Below are 14,805 nucleotides of genomic sequence, written 5' to 3' on the forward strand. Positions count from 1 at the left end.
TATGTCTGGTAGTGTGAACACGTGTGTGTTTCTTGGACCTGTTGTGTAAGTATCATGTGGGTACGTGTGTACGTGTCACTGTTCATACTAATATGTAAATCAGTACATGTATAATATGCATATACGTCTACATGATCTTCGGTAAATCACTTCTACCTAAATTAAGCGTAAGTTTGTGTGCAGGTACACACCCACATGTAATCTCCGAGTGCATCTGCATCTAGGCACAGAAGCACACACGTGCACATAAACACACGCAGGCATCTGGGTACGCGTGTCACATGATGTGTGTGGTCTTCTACGCACACGACCAAGGCTCCTTCTCCTTCCTTGCCCTACGCTCCGCTGCGGTTAGGTTAGCGTCTCTCCCTGCCCCACCCAGGGGCCCCGGCCTGGTTTCGGGCCATGAGAAAGGGAAGGCAGAGCTGTGGTCTGCCGGTGCGGGGGCGAGGGCGGGCGGCGTCCGGTGGAAACCCTCCTGAACCCAGCCCAACCGCGGCCACAGCTCCCTGGCGGGGGGCTTCAGCCAGCCCTTCCTCACAGCCGGCCACAGCAGCACCTCCACGCCTCCCCGGGGAAGCTCTGGGACCCCCGGGCAAGCTCCCGGCTCCCTGCCAATTCTGGACTCACACTGAGCGGGTGAGTGAGGTTACCGAACGGCCGCCAGAGCCCGAGCAGACCGGCCGGGCCCCCTGCCCGCTCCAGGGGAGCAACAGCCTGAGCCGCGCGGGTGGCGGCAAGAAGCGGGGCGGCGGTGGGGGCTGTCTCGGTCGCGCCCAGTCCGGCTAATGCTGGGCACTAACCAATGGGGGACCGCGGCCCAACGGGGATCCCTGCGAGGCAGCCAATGACCTCGCGGCGCTCTCCGCCCCCGCCCTCGCCAACCCCGCGCAGCTGGACCATTGGTGCCGGTGGGCTGGGGGGGCGTGTGCGCGGCGGCGCCGGCCCGCGGAGGGAGGGGGCGTGGCTTGGAGTCCCGGGCCCTCTCCCGGACTCGGGCTTAGGCCCCCGCGCACTCCCCACCCCGGGTCGCCAGGCCAACTGGCCCGGCTGCGGCGCCGCGGCGGGGGCGGACGGCCGGGCGCGCGCAGTGGGCGGGGCCCGAGGGCGGGCCCGGCGGGAGGCGGGGCCGCGGGCGCTGCCTCCGTGAAAGCCCGAGCTGCGGCGGCGGCGGGGGCGTCCGGGCGGTGTGTGCGCGCGTGGTGGGGCGCAGGCTCGGCGGCGGCGGCTCAGCCTGCGGCGGCGGTGGCGGCCCGTCTGGAGCGGCCGCGGCGAGGAAGCCAGCTGCAGCGGGGGAGGCGCAGCCGGGACTGCGCGCTCCGCGGAGCCGGCGGGCACCGGGAACAGGTGATCCCAGCGGGAACCCGGAGCCCTACCGAGAGTTGGCGGGGCGGGAGCCCGCACTCCCCCCGCTCGCCCCTTCCCCAGCGCAGCTGCAGCCGCCCCCGCCGCGGCTGGTGGCGAACGGCACTGCGCTCCGGACCCGGCTCAGGCATCCCTCCGCTCCCGGGGTCCCGTCTGAAGCCCCCCCATCCTGCCTCGCCTGGCTCAGAAGTGCCTCACCACCACCACCCCCAGCTCCCCGGCGCCCGCCCCGCGGCGGAGCAAAGTTGTGGACGTGTCCCGATAGCCAAAGCCCCCGCGCTGTCGCGACCCGGACGCTCCAGCGCGCTCTCGGAGCGCCACTGACAGCCCGGCCGCGTCGCCCCCCGGCCCCCGGGAGTCGACCCCTTCTGGAAACTGCTTCTAAGGCTAAAACTTTGGGCCGGGGTGGTGGGGGGTTGCTGAGGGCGGCTCGGCTCGGGGCCGAGGCCTGTGGGCGCCCCTCCGCGAGGACAAGCCTGGGCGCTGCGGACGGCATGTGACGGGCTCCGGCGGCAGCCGCAGCGCGGGAAGGGGCGCGGGCCCCGCGGGCTCCGGCCGCGGCGAGGAGGGGCGGCGCGGCGGCCGGAGGGAAGGCTGCGGCGCGCGGTCGACCCTCGCGGGCCCGGGCCCCGAGCCTTCCTGCCTCGCTCGCCCGGGCCCCGCCGAGGCCGCCGCCGCCGCCGCCGCTCCCCCTGTCCCGGCGCGGGAGGACTGTCTCCAAACTCCCTGAACTTCGGGAACAAGCCCCCCCCAAAGGGCGAAACTCTCAGGGACCCGACCCCGGGCGGCGCGTCCTCGACGACCTCCCCTCGCCGAGCCCAGCTGCTGACAAGTGCCTGGACTCCGGAGACCTCAGGAGCTCGGCCGGAGCTGAGCGAGCCCCAGGCCGGTGCCGGGTCACGATGCTCGTGAGGAAAGTGCCCGGCTTCGTCCCGGCCTCCCCGTGGGGGCTGCGGCTGCCGCAGAAGTTCGTCTTCCTCCTCTTCCTCTCCGGCCTGGTCACCCTGTGCTTCGGGGCCCTGTTCCTGCTGCCCAACTCCTCTCGCCTCAAGCGCCTCTTCCTGGCCCCTCGGACCCAGCAGCCCGGCCTGGAGGCGGTGGCCCAAGTCGCCAGTCACCCGCGGGCCCGCGGACAGGAGTCGCCTCCCAACCCGGCCCCCGCGGCTCCAGCCCCGGGCGAGGATGACCCCGGCAGCCAAGCCAGTTCCCGGCGCAGAAAAGGGTGGCTGCGCCGCACGCACCCCACCGGACCCCGGGAGGAGGCCACGGCGGCCCGGGGCGGCAGCGCCACGGCCCTCAGACCCCAGGAGGGGAGCGTCCTCTCTAGCTTTGACTTCAAGGCATTCCGGAGCCGCCTCCGACACCCGGTCCTGGGGACTAGGGCCGACAGGAGTAAGGAGCCCCAGAGCCTAGTTCAAACCCAGCGGGAGAAAATCAAGGAGGTAAGGACTCTCCTCCTCCTCCCACAGAATATTTTAAAAGACGCTCTTGTGCTTCCATCCATCCTCGCTCACCCCCAGTCACTCCCGGGCTCCCTGACCTGCTCAAGGCCCTCCTCCAAACTTCCCACCTTCACTGCTTCCTGCACACTTTTCCAGTGCTGGGTTCAGTTAACCGTCCGCATTCCTGATAGATGGTAGCTAAAGCCCTAGACCAACTCTCCCTCACCCCCGAATTCTGGTCTTTCCAGTCCAGTCCTGAGCCCAGGTGGGCCTTGCTCCCTCCCTTTTGGAGATGCTAATAAGATTTCTGTGGAGTTGCTGCATGCATGCATGCGTGCTCAGTCGCTTCAGGCGTCAACTCTTTTCGACCCCATGGACTGTAGCCCACCAGGCTCCTCTGTCCAGGGGAGCCTCAAGGCAAGAATACAGGAGTGGGGTTCATTAATGGCTACCCTTTCTGTTCGAAGGGGCCAAGGGCCATGTTCTTTCTCACTGTGAGTCCTTAAGTCAAGACATCTCCTAAGCCCCTTTAGGATCTGCTACCTGGAAATCCAGAGTTTGGGGGATACTTGAGGTCCTGCAAGTGTTTTGTAATCTAGCCAGCAACCCACAAGCCAGAAGATGTCCTGCATTCTTGCTAACTGTTTCTATTGAGCTTCGGAACAATTGTACATAATTGCATGTGATACAAGGAGCAGTGATCAATAAGGTAGTGGTAATGATACAGAAGCTCTGAGGTTATTGGCTTAATGAAGCAGGTCTTGGACTGGTTTCCTGTAGGGATTGTACCAGAGAGGGGTTAGATGGATCACTTTGAGTCTGAATCTGAGTCCTAGTTTAAGACACCAAAAGCAAATGCAGCCTCACAGTGGCTTGGAGACAGTTGCCAAACCGCCACTGATAACTAAATGTTCTGCTCAACCACTGTTAGAGCTGCCTGCTGTTGGAGCCGCCTGTGTGAGGATTTTGCCCAGCACTGCAGAGGGGGCTGCAGTGACACCCCCGGACCACGAGGGGGCTGTGGGCAAGCAGTGGCCCAGGGTCTCCTCCCTAGAATCGAGAAGATGCTCCCCTGTCCCCGTGGACCCAGAAGGAAAGGACTGCTTCTATCTGGACCTCTTGGTTTGCTGCAGAGCAGTCAGCAAGTCTGCTCTGATTTCCAGGGAGAGCAGGCAGCAAGGGCCAGGACCTGCTCAGAGCCAGCAGAGAGCTGAGCGGCCCTCCTCCCCGTTCCCGGTCTACCCTCTCTCCCAGCGCCCAGCTCTCCCCAGTTATCTCTGCTGGCGTTACTCAGCTCTCTATGCCAAGCCCTGGGCAGACTCTGTCTCACTGAATAACTAGCAGTCGCTGGACGTTTTGTGACGTCAGGATTGGGAATCACAAAGAAGGGTCCTTGTTTCTTGTGTGCAAGTGTGCACTGTCAGTTTCCAAATTCTTAACTGAAATCCCAAAGGTTAACTGAAGCTTAGAACTTGCAGTAGCTAAGAAAGCGGCATCATTTCTCCCCCATTGGTTAAGGAGCTGTGTTGTTGAATACTCACCTGAACCACTCCAGCTCCCTCTCCTAAAACTGCCTCTGAGCACATTAACCCTTTCAGACCTCCTCGGAAGACTGTGACTCCCAGTGAAGTTACATATAAAGTGCATGTATGCAGTTTTTCATGGGGTGTAGAGCTGCCATCGGAGAAGACAATGGCAAGCCACCCCAGTACTCTTGCCTAGAAAATCCCATGGACGGCGGAGCCTGGTAGGCTGCAGTCCATGGGGTCGCTACGAGTCAGACATGACTGAGCGACTTCACTTTCACACATTGGAGAAGGAAATGGCAACCCACTCCAGTGTTCTTGCCTGGAGAATCCCAGGGACGGGGGAGCCTGGTGGGCTGCCGTCTATGGGGTCACTCAGAGTTGGACACGACTGAAGTGACTTAGCAGCAGCAGCAGCAGAGCTGCCATTAGATTTTCCAAAAGATCCCCCAAAGGATTAAGAATTAACTACTGTCCTTTTCGGAAGCAGTACTTTCTGCATTTGCATCTAAGACTGTGACCCATTTCTGAAAGCCTGTGGTTGGGAGCTGTGGTTGGAAGAGTGGGCTAGCTAGCGGGGAACCAAGTTCTGCCCCTCTATTCCAAGAGAACCTCCCTTGAGGGCAGAGGCTGTGGGCAGTGACTTGCTGCCGTGGCTGGGGATGGTGGGAGGTGTAGAGATTCTGCTTTGCCAGTGAGTGTAAAGTAACACAATGCGTGGAGGTCTGTGTTAGTTGCCAGGTGTCTGGATCTTTCTATCTGGCATCTCTGTACACCCCTGGTAGTAGACAGAAATCTGCTTGTCTGTACCTTTAGTTGTCCAGTGAACCCTCTCTTACGTCTTAAAGGCCGTAAGCTCCTCAGAATGGAGGGGACAGGACTATATATGCTATTATGTTTTGAAGCCTATTGTCTCTTCAGGTGTCTTGAGTTTGGACCCTTCCCTTCCCCACCTCCCCAAATAACCTGAAAAAAAAAAAATGTAGGCAGTGTCTGATTTAGCTGTTAACACAGAGTTAACTTCCCTGGTGTCCCACCTGATGAGGAATGTGTTTGACTGTTGCTGGAGGATGTCTTTATTTCCTTCTCATTTAAATTTCTATCTGTGCCAAGCCCAGGGGTAGATCATTTTAGAAAGGTGCCTGTTTTCAGAAAAGGGACTGCTGCTTTCCTCTCTGGCTTGTTTATTTCCAGACATGGATTGATTAGACCCCAGGAGCAGAGGGGGAGCTAGCATCAGATAAAAAGGGCTCTGTTCTCATAAGATGAGGTTTTTAAAGCAAAAGTGAGCATCAGGAGCAATGCAGAGAGGGTGATAAATGAGGTGAATGAAGACTGCACACTCAGGCTCTAGGTCAGCGAAGTATACTTATGAACGCTCCGGTGTGAGGGATGCACGTGGACACAAGGTCTCTGCTGATAAGATGGGTTGAGGCTGCCTGTTCTGGTTGTTCACGCATCAGGGAACCATCTGTCACTGGAACCAGCGATTTCTCCTCACTTGTAATTTTGGAACCTTGGAGGAGGCAGTGGTAAAAAGGGGAACCCAGAGAACATGGATTCAAGGGTCAGCTCCATCACCAACTGTCTGACTTTGGACAAGCCACCTCCTCTCCTTCCCGGACCTTGCTTTCCCTTATGTAAAGTGGGATGAGAGAGAGGAAAAGAGGCTGGTTACATAAACGCTTGCTTCCAGACCCGGCCCCTAAGTAGACTGCCAGTCTGGCCAGGGACTCCTCAGCAGTTGGGCTTTTCACAGCCCTGTTTTCAGCATGTCTCAGTTCCTTGAAGTTAGGGACAGTGTTGTGCTCTTGTTGATGATGCTGATGTGTTCACTGCTGTATCCCTAGCACCACATAGCTAAGTGTTCCTGTCCCACGTATTGAACTTTAGAGATGGGACTGAACAGTGACAGATCCTCATCTTGGGCTCATCTTGGAGAGTAAAGGGGTCAGTAAGAATGAGAAATGGCTTGCTGTGACTGCCTTCCCTTACAGATCTGAGGATAATATAGGAAATTATTGTTATAATTACCTATTATGTTAGGGTCATAGGTAGGCTGCTATTCAAGTTCAACAGACCTTTCTCACAAGAATTAATGCTTTTGAACTGTGGTGCAGGAGAAGATTCTTGAGAGTCCCTTGGACTGCAAGGAGATCCAACCAGTCCATCCTAAAGGAAATCAGTCCTGAATATTCATTGGAAGGATGGATGCTGAAGCTTGAAACTCCAATATTTTGGCCTCCTGATGCAAAGAGCTGACTCTGATGCTGGGAAAGATTGAAGGCAGGAGGACAAAGGGACAACAGAGGATGAGATGGTTGGATGGCATCACCGACTCAATGGACATGAGTTTGAGTAGGCTCCAGGAGTTGCTGATGGACAGGGAAGCCTGGCATACTGCAGTGCATGGGGTCGCAAAGAGTCAGACACTACTGAGTAACTGAACTGAACACATGACAAGAGTTGGGAGTGAATAGCTTGCGAGGCTTACATCCCGATGAAAGGTTTCAGACAGTGTTGGGTCCTACTAATGATGGCTGGTTGCTGATCTGGAGAATTGTCCCTTCCGGTGAAGGGGGCTTTTGTTAAAGGGAATTGGTCAGTGAGACTGGGGCACCCATATAAAGACTGTGCTCTTATGCACCACTGTATGTGACAGTCTTCTTGGGGGTCCAGCCTGGGTTCAGGCCCTGGCCAAGCCATCATCCTTGACCTCAGGTGAAAATTTCTGTTTGTCACTGGGCCTCAGTTTTCACAGTAAAATGAAGGGATTGGCATTTAGGGAAATCTTCTCTCCCATCTGTTCCCACCTGCTTTATTTATGGATCTGCCCAAGCACCTGGGATAGGACCTGACACTTCACTGGAGCCCAGATGCTCGAATGAGCAGCTGCAGTAAAGATCTTTAACTGACAGTTAAGGTTTCTGGTGGCAGAGGCCAGGTCTCTTCCTGATGGTACCTGGACTTCCAGGAGTTGCAGGGCAGGGACCACAGCAAGGTTGGGGCTCAGCAGCTCTGTGACCCAAGAAACCTTTTAGAAGTTGCAGTAATTTTCCAAGTGCAGCTTGAAGGGACTGGGGAGGGGGCAGCTGTGAGTAAAATCTTTCATGCCTGGATAGCAGGCATTGAGAAGATGCCCAAGTTACCTTGGAGTCCTGAGACTTGGCAGGGAGTGCCCCAGCTCTTGCCTTCCATGCCTGCTGTCTTAAGCCTCCAGGACATTGCTGGTTATAATGTGTGACTATGTCCAGATAAGTCATCTTGGCAGATGATCTTTGCTCCCCACTGATGGGCTGGTTTATTAGTCACATGTGGTTTCTCTGTATGTCTGATTTATCACTGCTAGTCTCAGGGACAGGTAGGAAGATTAAAAGGCTTTGTGTTCTTTGTAGCACGTGAATCGAGCCTGTGAGATGTTCAGGATAGTTAACATTAGGAACATCTTCAGATTTAAATAGCTTTCCTTCGGAGAGCTCTGTTTGAGTTGGAAATCCACTGAAGATTTTTACCCCCTTGTCCTTCTTCTCTGTGATACATTTAATATAGACAAGAAGACTGGCCTATAATAACTGGACAGGTCCCTTGGGAGACCCTCACATTGTATGCCCAGTCACACGTTTCATCCTTCTTTTTAAGTGCTTCTTAGAACTAAGAGGACTGCAAGTAGAGCAAAGCTTAGACCTTGTCCCCACCAGGTCTGCAGCTTAACAACCACAGGTTGGGTGGGTTTCTACCTTCGTCGTGAGCTGCACCATTATTTGGGGGACTTGGTGCAGGCATTCCAGAAGCAGTCATTTCTCAGGCCTCACATCTTTAACTCTGTCCTTAGTGTTAGGTTTAGAAACACATAGTGCAATGACTTTTAAAAGTCAGCTGCCTATTTCACACTGTTTTTAGCAGAGGGGCAAGAATATAGATTCCCTACAGTTTTCAGAGTGACTGATTTACATCCGAGCTCAAGAAATGCCTTTTCTCTAGCTCTCCCTGAAGACTGATCCATTACTCTCCCAAAAATAAATATTGTGATATATATCATGCATAGTTTGCTCAAAGGGACTTACATCTTTTCTCTTATTGAAAAAAATAAATCAGGCTCACAGATTGGAAAGCCCCATGCAGGGAAGCTATTTGGTAATCTAGGTGGGCAACCAGCCTAGGGGTACTGCCTCTGGCACGGGGAAGGTGATTGCCTCTGCATCCTAAGTTGAATCTGCACCAAGCCAGGTGGCGAGGGCTTCAGGAAATTCTCTCCCTGCCTTGCTTTCATTAGCCAAGTCAGGAACGTTTTCACAAGAGCATGATGGACAGGATTCAAGAGAGAGTGGTGGGCACTTGTTACATTAACTTTAAAAGATGTGCCATACATGGAGCAGGCTTCCCTGATAACTCAGCTGGTAAAGAATCCACCTGCAATGCAGGAGACTCTGTTTTGATTTCTGGGTCGGGAAGATCCCCTGGAGAAGGGATAGGCTACCCACTCCAGTTTTCTGGTTTGGAGAATTCCATGGACTGTATGGTCCATGGGGTCGCAAAGAGTCAGACGCCACTGAGTGACTTCCACATACATGGAGCAGGAATGAGTGTCCTGAACAAAGAATGATTATTATTCCAGTTCTGTAAACTGCAGCCCCCAAAAGACCGGGCTCATTGAAAGAATAAGCTCTGGTTCTTCATTTTCCACTGTCTCAGTGCCAAGGCCTTATGAACCAGTGTTTGCATACTTTGGGGAATAAAACAGATTTTTTTAAGCTCTGAATCCTCGTGGCACATGATTGTAAGAAAAAGAAACTGGAGATTGCTTAAGGAGTTCTGAGGACCCAAGGATCCAAGTCCCCCTTCCCTCCTTCACCCCCACTCAGCTCTGGTGGCTGGTTAATAGTCAAGGCAGTATGGTTTTGGTTCTGTTAAATGCAGGGTGTGGCTGAGATAGCTGGAAGTCAGACCTACTTTTTGGTTTCTCCATCCCCAAAGAAAACTGGAACCATGGAGACCACAGCTGTAGGCTGTGGCCCAGTGTGGTAACCCAGCTGTATGTGTTTCTTCCCTTGAGAAGGCTGTTTTCTAAGGTCTGGGTTGAGGTCTCCCCACACTTGACAGGCAGGTGGTCAGAAGAGGCCTTATTCACAAGAGAGTCTGAATGTGTCTCTTAACTCTGAATTTTCATTAATTAAAAGCTAAGGCTAGGGCGGTTGTCCATCTGTTTTAGTGCAGTATTGCAGTGGTACAGAAGAAACTTGGGCATACTGATTAGTGTCCTTAACAGATAAGCAATAATTATGCTCTTCCCTGGCATGCTCTGGGAGTCAGCTGCTCTATAGACGAAACTTCTAGGTAAATAGCTTTCCCTGAATAACAACCCTTTTCAGTGGCTGATGGATTTTTCTCCCCTCATTTCACCTCTGCTGTGACTTGGGGTCACTGTAAAATCCTCTGTGCAGTACAGCATGTCCCATGAGGGCCTGATGAATCATTTAGGTAAGACTGTTGGTCTCTCTCTGCCTTATTTTTTTTGCAACAACCCTGTGATGCCGGTGGTGGTGGTGGTTGCTCAGTTGCTAAGTCACGTCTGACTCTTTGCAGTCTCAGGGACTGCAGCACACCAGGCTTTTCTGTCCTCTACTATCTCCTGGAGTTTGCTCAAATTCATGTCCATTGAGTCAGTGATGCTATATAACCGTCTTACCCTCTGCCGTCCCTTTCTCCCTTTGCCTTCAATCTTTCCCAGAATCAGGGTCTTTTCCAATGAGTCAGTTCTTCACCTCAGGTGGCCAAAGTATTGGCGCTTCAACATCAGTCCTTCCAATGAATATTCAGGACTGATCTCCTTTAGGATGGACTGGTTGGATCTCCTTGCAGTCCAAGGGACTCTCAAGAGTCTTCTCCAGCACCACAGTTCAAAAGCATCAGCTCTTCAGTGCTCAGCCTTCTTTATGGCCCAACTCTCATGTCCATACATGGCTACTGAAAAAGCCATAGCTTTGCCTCTATAGGCCTTTGTTGGCAAAGTGATGTCTCTACTTTTTAATATGCTGTCTAGGTTTGTCATAGCTTTCCTTCCAAGGAGCAAGCATGTTTCATTTTCATGACTGCAGTCACTGTCTGCAGTGATTTTGGAGCCCCAAAAAACTATTTATTTATTTAAGTGTAACTTACATATAGGCAAATACACAGATCTTAAATATACAGTTTGCTAAATTTTAACAACTGCAGAAAACCATGTAAACCACACCCCTAGGAAGATATAGAACATTTCCATCACCCAGACAGTTCCATCTGCTCCTTCTCAATCAGTCCCCCATCATCCAAACCCAAACACTGTTTTGATTTGTCACCAGAGATTAGTCTCAACCTGTTCTTTCTAGAACTTCAGCTAAATGGAGTAGTACAATATATGCCATTCTGTGCAAAACTTTATTTCACTGAGGCTAAATCCAACCAGTCCACTCTAAAGGAGATCAATCCTGGGTGTTCATTGGAAGGACTGATGCTAAAGCTGAAATTCCAATACTTTGGCCACCTCATGCGACAAGTTGACTCACTGGAAAAGACTCTGATGCTGGGAGGGATTGGGGGCGGGAGGAGACGGGGACGACAGAGAATGAGATGGCTGGATGGCAACACCGACTCGATGGAGGTGGGTTTGAGTGAACTCCGGGAGTTGGTGATGGACAGGGAGGCCTGGCGTGCTGTGATTCATGGGGTCGCAAAGAGTCGGACACGGCTGAGCGACTGAACGGAACTGAATGTTTTTCACACTCATGTATGTTGTGTGTAGCAGTATTCGTTTCCTTTTGTTGAGATGTATTCCATTGTATGAATATCCCACCATTTGTTTATTCATTCCCATGTGGTTGGACCTTTTGGTCGTTTCCAGGGTTTGACTGTTATGAATAAAGCTGTTATGAACATCTTACGCACAAATCTTTATGTAGGTATATTTTCATTTCTTTTGTGTCAACATCTAGGAAAATGATTGCTGGCTCACAGAGTAAATGTATGTTTAATTTTATGGGAAAGTGGAAAACGCTTTTCACAAATAGACTGTTCTATACTCCCACCAGCAGTGTGTGAGAGTTCTGCATCGGCGCCAACACTTGCCATTGTCCACCGTTTTTGGTTTAGCCATTCTATTTGATGTATAGTAATATTTAGTTGAAGTTTTAATTTTTGTTTTCCTGTTAGCTATTGTTACTGAACATCTTTTCATATGTTTATCTGCCATTTCTTTTTCTTCCTTTTAAGTGTATGTTCGGATCTTTTGCCTCCCCTTTAATTTTTTTTAAAAATTTGTACTATTTGTCGTCTTCTTATTGAATTCTAGAAATCCTTTGCATATTCTGGATATATGTCATTTGTCAGATGTATATATGCATGGGCTTCCCCGGTGGCTCAGCAGTAAAGAATCTGCCTGCCACTGCAGGAGATGTAAGCTTGATACCTGGGTCAGGAAGATCCCCTGGAAAAGGAAATAGCAACCCACTCCAGTATTTTTGCCTGGGATATCCCATGGACAGAGGAGCCTGATGGGCTACAGTCCATGAGTTTGCAAAAGAATCAGACGTGACCAAGTGACTAAGCAACAACATATATTCCCATATTCATACTCTATGATTTATTTTTTCATTTTCTTAATGTGTCATTCAGAGAGCAGAAGTTTTAAATTTTTATGAAATCTTGGTGTATCAATGTTTTCTTTTATGGTGGTACTCTTGTGTGGATTAAAAATTTTGTTTGCCCAAAGGTCATGAAGATAGTCTCCTTTTAATTCTAGCAGCTTGATCATTTTAGTTTTTACATTTGGGTCTTTCATATACTTCAAATTAACTTTTGTATGTGGTTGAGGTTCTTTATTTCCATTTAAATGTCTAGTTGTTTAGTGCTGTTTATTGAAAAAGCTTTCTTTTCCCCTTGGAATTGCTTTGATACCTTGTTAGATTAATTTGTCATAAGTATGTGGTTCTGTTTCTGGACTCTTCTGTTCTATTGTCTTTATGCCAATTTATACTGTCTTTTTTTGAGTGTGATTGGCTTTAAGCAAACCATCTTGCTGTTTGTTTCCTGGAATTTTTTTGGCTTTTTTTTTTAATTGAAGTATAGTTGATTTACAGTGCTACGTTAGTTTCAGTTGTACAGCAAAGTGACTCGGTTTTTTAATATCTTCTTTTCAGTTTCTTTTCTATTACAGATTGTTGTATTGAATATAGTTCCCTGTGCTATACAGTAGGTCCCTGTTGTCAATTCATACTATACTGATGCTGGAACTTAATAGTAAGTCTTAAAACCAGGGAGTGTGATTTCTCCATCTTTGAACTTTTTTTTTTTTTAATGGCTTCAGTTACTATAAGTCCTCTACATTTCTGAAGTACATTTGAGAATAAGTCCATCAGTTTCTATGAAAAATCATGCTGGGATTTTTATTGGATTTGCCTTGAACATATAAATCAAATTCCTCTGAACATTTTTGTTTAAGTGTAGGTCCACTGTTGACTGATTGTTACAGCTTTTGTTTTCTGAAAATGCCTCTATTTGCCCTCCTTTTAAAAGAATATTTTTGTTGGATATAAAATTTTAAGTTGATCTCCTCCCCGCCAACCACCCTTTCTTTATATGAAAGAACCATTGTCTTGTAACTTGTATTGCTTCTGATGAAAGATCAGAGTATATTCCCCTGCATATAATGTCTTTCCCTTCCCTTTGGATGCTATTAAGATTTTCTCTTTAAGTCATCTGATGATGTACCTAAATGTGGATGTAATTATTTATCCTTCTTGGGGTTTGTTGAGCTTCTTGTGTCTATGGGTTGATATTTTTATCAAGTTAGAAAAATATTTGGCCCTTAGGTCTTCAATATTTTTCCTACCCCAAAATACCTCCTTTTGTTTTAGAACTTAACTTATAAGTTAAATTACTTGATATTTTCCTAGAAGTCACTGAATCTATGCTCATTTTCTTTTCAATCTTTATCTCTGCACTTTAGATACTTTATGTTAACCCATCTTCAATTTCATTGAAATTTTATTCTGTAGTGTCCAATCTGTTGTTAAGCCCACCCAGTGAATTTTTAATTTTCAGGGTTTTTTTTAACCTCTCAGTTCAGTTCAGTTGCTCAGTTGTGTCTGACTCTTTGCGACCACATAGACTGCAGTATGCCAGGCCTCCTTGTCGATCACCAACTCCTGGAGTTTACTCAAACTCAACTCCATAGAGTCGGTGATACCATCCAACCATCTCATCCTCTGTTGTCCCCTTCTCTTCCCGCCTTCAATCTTTCTCACATCAGGGTCTTTTCCAATGAGTCAGCTCTTCACATCAGGTGGCCAAAGTATTGGAGTTTCAGCTTCAACATCAGTCCTTCCAATGAACACCCAGGACTGATCTCCTTTAGGATGAACTGGTTGGATCTCCTTGCAGTCCAAGGGACTCTCAAGAGTCTTCTCCAATACCACAGTTCAAAAGCATCAATTTTTGGGCACTCAGCTTTCTTTATAGTCCAGTTCGCACATCCATACATGACTACTGGAGAAACCATAGCCTCAACTAGACGGACCTTTGTTGGCAAAATAATGTCTCTGCTTTTTAATATGCTGTCCAGGTTGGTCATAGCTTTTCTTCCCAGAAGCAAGCATCTTTTAATTTCAGGCTTCAGTCACCATCTGCAGTGATTTTGGAGCCCCCCAAAATAAAGTCAGCCACTGTTTCCACTGTTTCCCTATCTATTCGCCATGAAGTGATGGTACCGGATGCCATGATCTTCGTTTCTGAATGTTTAGCTTTAAGCCAACTTTTTCACTGTCCTCTTTCACTTTCATCAAGAGGATCTTTAGTTCTTCGCTTTCTGCCAAATTGGTGGTGTCATCTGCATATCTGAGGTTATTGATATTTCTCCCGGCAATATTGATTCCAGCTTGTGCTTCCTCCAGCCCAGCGTTCCTCATGATGTGCTCTGCATAGAAGTTAAATAAGCAGGGTGACAATATACAACCTTGACATACTGCTTTTCCTATTTGGAATCAATCTGTTGTTCCATGTCCAATTCTCACTGTTGCTTCCTGACCTGCATATAGATTTCTCAGGAGGCAGGTCAGGTGGTCTGGTATCCCATCCTCTTGTAGAGTTTTCCACAGTTTGTTGGGATTTTAACCTCTAGAATTTCCATTTGGACCTTTTTCATTGTTTTGAGCTCCCTGATGTTTCACATGTGTTCACTCGTTGTTTTCACTTGTCCTTTAAATCCTAAGGCACATCTGTAATAGCGTTTTAAAAAGTCTTCTTTGTCATTATCGGGTCTGTCACTGTTGACTGTTTTATCTCTTGGTTATGGGTCACATTTTCCTACATCTTCATGTAACTACTCATTGGTAAACATTTTATGTCAAACACTGCGAATGTACTTTTTTAAGATTCTAGATTCATCTGCTTTTTTTTTTTTTTAATCTGCTTTTAAGTAGTTTTTACTCCCTTTTCTGTTA

The 14,805-nt window shown here is 49.5% G+C and overlaps 1 protein-coding gene across 2 annotated transcripts in view; it reads left to right on the plus strand.

Annotated features, from left to right (window-relative positions):
* Window positions 1-522: 522 nt before the first annotated feature.
* MAN1C1 (mannosidase alpha class 1C member 1) overlaps window positions 523-14,805 on the plus strand; it is a 155,652-nt gene continuing 141,369 nt past the window's right edge. Inside the window, exon 1 of one of the 2 annotated variants that reach the window (XM_088843616.1) lies at window positions 523-639. Coding sequence is in view for 1 of the 2 variants with exons in the window: in XM_055398634.2 (XP_055254609.2) it covers window positions 2,268-2,807 (540 nt within the window). In the remaining variant the exon portion in view is untranslated. Of the gene's footprint in view, window positions 640-2,265; window positions 2,808-14,805 lie in introns of those variants that run through there. The other variant, XM_055398634.2, reaches the window with a different exon arrangement.

Source organism: Moschus berezovskii, chromosome 2 (genome assembly GCF_049115385.1).
Source record: "Moschus berezovskii isolate FMDL1 chromosome 2, NW_MosBer_1.0, whole genome shotgun sequence".
Classification (NCBI taxonomy): domain Eukaryota; kingdom Metazoa; phylum Chordata; class Mammalia; order Artiodactyla; family Moschidae; genus Moschus; species Moschus berezovskii.